The following is a 5,818-nucleotide window of genomic DNA, read 5'->3' as shown; positions in this document are numbered from 1 at the left end:
GGGCTCCGGCAGGGGTTCCTGTCCCCGCAGCGGGCCTGGACCCTGCGCCCCCTGCATGCACGCTCTCCCACCCGCCACCCCGCAGACTCCGTCTCCTCTCAGACTCGGTGCCTGGCTCTCCCTCTTCCCGTAAAGAGCGCTCGCTGCCTGGTACCCCCGCCGTGCACCCCAACAGCGGTCCTCATTGCCCAGACAATGTCATTCTTCCACCTCCAGCTCCCCGTCAGGGGTCTCCTTCTCGCCCTCCCCCCAGAGCAGACCTCGAGTTTCCCATTCCTGGCGCTCATTCGCCGAGGAGGAGCCCCGGAGAGAGGGGAGGGCCTCTTAGGGGACCTCCTGCGCCGCAGAAGTGGAATGATGCAGGCAGGACACAGGGGCATGGGACTGCCTGGCCCTTTTCTGGCGGCTAGGACCCCTAGCGCTAACGCGCTGAGGCAGGGCCAGGGGTACCCGCTCTAGCCCCAGGGAATTATCCCGTTCTGTGCAGACTACTTCTTAGCCAATCTTGGGACCGGGGCACCCCTCCTCTGGCGGCCAGGACAGCGGCCCTCCACTAAGTTGTTTGGAGGAGTGTCCTCCCCTGCAAGGGTTGAGCAGTAGGGAAAGACTTTGGGAACCGAAGGAGGCTGGGATGAGAAGGGAAAGGAAGAAGCCGCTGGCAAGCGGAGGAATTAGGAAGGATTTTTGCCCTGGTGTTGCAGTGAGCAGGAACAGGTCAACTCCCCTCTCTGGACCTCAGTTTCCTTGTCTGCAAAACCAGGGGGTTGGTCCAGGGTCTGCAGATCTGAAAACAGAGCGCCAGAGAAGCCTTGGGAAGGAGGCCAGGGCGGGCAGGGAGCTGCGGGTCAGGAAAAGTCAGGGGTCTTCCTGCCTGCCTGTCTGCCTAAAACCAAGGCTCAACACCCAGGGGGCAAGGACAGCAGCTTCCCCCAGGCGGAAAGCCCTTTTCCTATGAAAGCTGAATGCTCGACAAACCAGCTGTGTCTGGTGCCAGGGACGGTGATGCTGAGCGCCCGGCGCCGAGGTTCCAGTGCCCTGTCATCCTTCCAGCCCGCGTGGTGTGGCGTTCTCCCGAGGAAGGCAGGTGATGGAGGAGCTGCGGGCCGGCAGGTCCAGGGTTTCCCCAGGATTGCATCCTTGGGGGAGTCCCCAGAGTCTCCTCCCCCCGCCGCCCCACCACCTTGTGCTCTGGGAAGGTGGTGACTCTGCCTGGGTCTGGATTCCCAGTACCTGGGTTGCTGGTTCCCATTTGCTCGATGCAGCTCTGTGTGGCGTCTCACACCTGGCCCTTTGTCAACACGTTAGGTCGTTTTCCCCAAAAGCCCAGGAAATGGGAAAGAAAGATGACTGTTTATTTGCTCTCCGTGTTTTGCCTTTTGGACACCAATTCCTGGCGCGGCTTGCTGGGTGTTGGGAAAAGGGTTCTGGCTTTTGTTGCAGGCATCTGAGGCCCGGAGGAGGGAACAGGGCCCCTACTTGGGAGTGACACTCATCCCCCCAGCTGCTGGGTCTGGGGGGTGGGGGGTGGGGCAGACGCAGAAGGGAAATGCCACAAAGGTGTTAGTTTTTAGTGGAACTCCAGTGCTGGAACCCCAAGATGGCGGTGGGGTACCCTCTTGGCTTTGCAGGGAGGACCCACCAGCGGCGATGGTGGGCACATGATTAGCCTGTAGGGAGGCAGGAAGTCTGTGGATTTGGGGAATAAAACGCTCCTGGGTTTCTATGAGTTGGAGTCCACTCGACGGCAGCGGGTTTGGTTTTTTTGGTTTGGGTTTCAATCCTCTTTCCCGCATTCCAAGGGATGTGTCCTTGGGCGGGTTGCTTAACCTCCCTGCACCCCAGTCGCTGCCTCCATTCAGTCGACAAATATTTACCGAGCCCCGCTCTAGGCACCACAAGTGACCAGTCCAACCCCGCTCACACGGAGCCCACGCTCCTGGGTCAGAAAACATGGGATGATAGCACCTGCCTGTGGGGTGGTTGGGAGGGTTCAACCAGGTAGCCTCTAAGTGCCCAGGGTACGGGACAGCCTGCCCGAAAACAGAATAGACGGCTGCTGATTGGAGGACGGAGGCCCTGCCCAGCGCTCAGGTCGGGGCACCGAGGAACCGAGGAACGTGAGACGCGAGGTGGAGGTGTGGGGAGAGAAGAGGCCAGGAAGCCCCAGAATACCTGGTCCCCTGGAGAGTGCCCTACCTGCCTGCAGGGTTTGCAGCTGGACTGCCCCTCCCCCACCGCCCGTGAACCCTGATGTGCGGAGGTCTCAGGTCACCCAGGACCCAATTGTCTGGGCTTTCTGGGAACACCTCCCTGCCTGAGGAGCCAGAGCGCCTAATAGCTTAGAGCCTCTAAAAGCTTTGACCACAGCTCAGCTTGCTCCCTGGAAGCCCTTTGAAGCGCTTCCTTCGAACTTGCTTTGCATATTCTGGTTAGATCTGAATCAGACTAGCAGGAATTACCCCTGGTGCTGACAGCCACGGTGGCAGCCCCAGTGACAAATGGGCGGGCACAGTGACGTGAAGACGTTTTGGTGCCAGTGCCCGGGGCCCCAAGTTTCTTGGGGCTGCTGGTCAGAGGGCAGAGCCACCACCCTCTGTGGCTCCCAGCTCCTTCTCTTCGGATGCACAGTGTGGGTGTGGGTGAAAGAGAAAGCAAAGCAGAGAAGGGGTGGGGTGGGGGGAAGAAAGTTCAAGTCATGTTTTTCATTAAAAAATAGTGCTCTTTATTATAAATTACTGAAATGTTTCTTTTCTGAATATAAATATAAATATGTGCAAAGTTTGACTTGAATTGGTATTTTGTTTAGTTCTTCAAGCATCTCTGAACAGCCTGGAAGGCCTGGGTGGGGGGAGGGGGAGGACTGGAGGTGGAATCTTTATAAAAGACAGAGTGATTGAGGCAGATTGTAAACATTATTGAAAACAACTGAACGAACGAAAAACAGAAGGGAACGAACAGCAAAAAAACCCACCCCACACACAGCCGCCCCCCAGCCGGCTCCAGCATCTGACCCAGAAGACCTTGTGTGTGTTCGTTTTGTCCCCCCCCCCCCAAAAAAAAGAACAGTTCCAGGTAACTCCGTCGCTGCTACATTCCTGTAGGTTTTCATTGATCAGTGCTATTGCAGAGCGGGGGCAGCAAGAACAGCAGGCAGCCGGCTCCGACTTCCTGCCTGCCTCCCCCAGGCGACGGGGGGGAGGGCTGTGCAGGGCCTGGGGGGCTAGAGGACCTGGTGGCTCTCCTCTGCCGGGAATGACTGGCCAATACAACTGGGCTGACATCCAGAGTAACTGACTTTCTCCTACTGCTTAGTGGAAGGCATGGATTCCGCCCCCACCCCCCCCCCCCACCGTCCCAAGGATGGCTGAGCGCGGACAACCCCATGCTCTCTCCCCCGTGCTCTCTGGGGAGAACTGCTTGGCCTCCCTGCCTGGCCTGGCCAAGTGGTGGCTTCTCGTGTGCCATCCCTATCCATGGGACAGGGAGCATTTAGGGTGACTCTCCTAGCCAGACAGTCAGGGGGCGCCAAGCAGAATCCCCCACCTTCTCTACTGGGGGGTCAAAGGTGGCTCACCGCCCTCCCCCAGTGCTAGAATGTTCAGCCCGGCTGGGGAAAGGAAAATGACAGGGCAGCCCCCAGCCATGCCCCTCCAAACGCCACTTCTCCCTTAAAACGGGGGAAGGTCTCTGGGCTCTCAGCCTGAGGTGCACTCCAGGACTTTGTTTCCTGTGACTGTCCCGAGGGAGGGGAGAGATCAAGGGGTCAGAGCTCAGGAGGGAGTCCCGCACCAACCAGGATATGGTCCCCTCCCGGCCGCCCTGGCCCTTCTCCCCAGAGGCAGGGAGAAGAGCACACTCCCACCCTCCTCACCTGGACTGGGCGGTTGGAGCGGGGCGCGCACCCCTCTGCAGCAAAAGGCCCCCATTTCCTTGGCCAGCTGGCAGCCCTGGGGCCCCCCAGGCCCCCTCTCTCTTCCATCCTTCCCTAGGCCCCACAACCTGCTCCGGTTTCAACCAAATCAAAGAGCAAACAAGTTCCTCTGGAAAGTTTGATGATTCCCGGCACTTCGCAAGAGTTCAGCTCTCCCGCAGCCTCCCCCGTGCAGAAACAGAGGCGGAGTGGAGGCAAGGAAGAGGACAGGAGAATCCACTTGTCGCTGCCATTGTCCCAAAAGGCCAGCTGGCTCCTCCGGAGAAGCTGGAGTGGGGGAGGGGAGCTCAGGTGGCGCTACCCCTCCCTTCAAACACATTCCAGGTCCGCGGCCCCATCTGCAGGGGCGGGGCGGGGGAGGCGCCTGTCCACCCCGGGTCACCCAGAGCGGTGGGCCTCTCCAGGCTGGATTCTTGTGCTTGTGCCATATGCCAGAGGAGGGGGACGCCGGGCCCCCCCTCCCCGACCCCTGCCCTTGGCTCTTTAAAGGGGGGCGTCATACTGGTCCAGGAACTCCCGGATTGGCCCAGGCAGCTGGGTGACCTTCTCATAGGAGTCCAGGTGGCCATTGACGGTCTTCCGACAGAGATGCTGGAGGGTGGCCACGTTGGAGGAGAGGGGCCGGCTCAACACCAGGGGGATCTTCTCGCCCCCCGAGTAGATGTAATAGGCTTTCCTGGGGGAGCTCCCCGGAGGCGGCTGGGCAGGTGGCTGCTCCGGCACCTCGGAGGAGGGCGAGGAGGGCTCAGGTGGGGGCGACGAGACCGAGGGGGCCCCCGTGGGGGGCATGTAGTGATGTACCAGTTTGAGCACACAGTCAAAGCGGGGCACGGGCTGCGTGCTTCGGGGGTCGCTCTGCAGCGAGAAGCTGCCCCCCTCGCACTGGATGCGCAGGTTCTTGGTCCCCGACTGGGTCTTGACGCTGAGCGTGAAGAAGTGGCGCTGGTCCGAGCTGTCGCGGATGAGGAAGGTGCCGGCGGGCTCGGCGCTCAGCAGCAGGTTCGCCTCGCCGCCCGTCACGGCGCTCCAGTAGAAGCCGCTCTCCTGCAGCTTGCGTACTGCGTTCACCACCAGCTGGTACTCGCTCTTGGAGCTGAAGGTCTTGAGGCGCAGGCTGGTGTCCAGGGGGCGGCTCATCCCGGCGGCGGGAAACTTGCTGTGGGTGACCATGGCGCACGGAGCCAGCGTGGGTCTGCGCGGCGGCGGCGGCGGCTGCAGCTGCTTGGCGGCCTCCGCACAGCGGCCGCTACCGCATCCCGGGGGGCTACGAGAAGGAAGCGCGCGCCATCAGTGCCCGGACTCTCCTCGCGCCCGGGCCCCTACCCACCGCCCCGGGCTCGGGCGGAGCCGCCCCGCCCCTGCCGCCGGGGGTCTTCCCAGCGCGCACCCGGAGGGCGCCGAGTGGAAAACTCGGGCGCGGAAGTTGGGTGTCCGGGAGCGCGGCCAGGGTGGAAAGCGGGAGAAGGGCCCCCGGGACGCTCGGGCGCCGCTCAGTCCGGTGGCCCCAGGCGATGGGGACGGAGGGTGAAACCCGAGGCCGGGCGGGGGGCAGAGAGAAGCCGCGGCCCCAGCCTGGACATTCCGGGAACCTAGGCTCCCCGGCGTCCATCCGCCCTGATCCCTGCCTCGTCCCTTCCTGCCGGGAAGGACCCGGGAAGGGGAGGGGAAAGCGAGGACAGCGCCCGGGACCAGCCAGTGCGCCCCCCCCCCACCTCCCCCGGCCCCTCGCCGCGCCCCTCCTGCCCACCTGGTCCCAAACTGAAGTCTCTGGCCTCGGCTGCGCCTCCTACGGGCTCCCAGGCCAGCGGCGGCCAGCGGTGTCCGCGCGGCGCCCAGATGTTGGCGGTCGGGAAGTCCACAAAGGGGCCAGGCGCCCACGTCCCTCGG

At 62.4% G+C, this 5,818-nt stretch overlaps 1 protein-coding gene across 1 annotated transcript; it reads right to left on the bottom strand.

The window, feature by feature from the left end:
- Positions 1–2,698: 2,698 nt before the first annotated feature.
- SOCS3 (suppressor of cytokine signaling 3) lies at positions 2,699–5,811 on the bottom strand. The gene is made up of 2 exons (XM_004374109.2): positions 5,679–5,811; positions 2,699–5,195 (listed from the first exon to the last, which is right to left on the bottom strand). The coding sequence occupies exon 2, from the start codon at positions 5,099–5,101 to the stop codon at positions 4,415–4,417; it is 687 nt and encodes a 228-aa protein (XP_004374166.1). The 5' UTR covers positions 5,102–5,195; positions 5,679–5,811; the 3' UTR covers positions 2,699–4,414.
- Between the last annotated feature and the right edge of the window lie 7 nt (positions 5,812–5,818).

Source organism: Trichechus manatus, unplaced genomic scaffold (assembly GCF_000243295.1).
Source record: "Trichechus manatus latirostris isolate Lorelei unplaced genomic scaffold, TriManLat1.0 scaffold00028, whole genome shotgun sequence".
Classification (NCBI taxonomy): Eukaryota; Metazoa; Chordata; class Mammalia; order Sirenia; family Trichechidae; genus Trichechus; species Trichechus manatus.
This window is presented reverse-complemented; position numbering and strand designations above follow the sequence as displayed.

Excerpts from the sequence above, each read along its gene's own strand:
- SOCS3 (XM_004374109.2), bottom strand. The coding sequence starts at position 5,101 with ATGGTCACCCACAGCAAGTTTCCCGCCGCCGGGATGAGCCGCCCCCTG.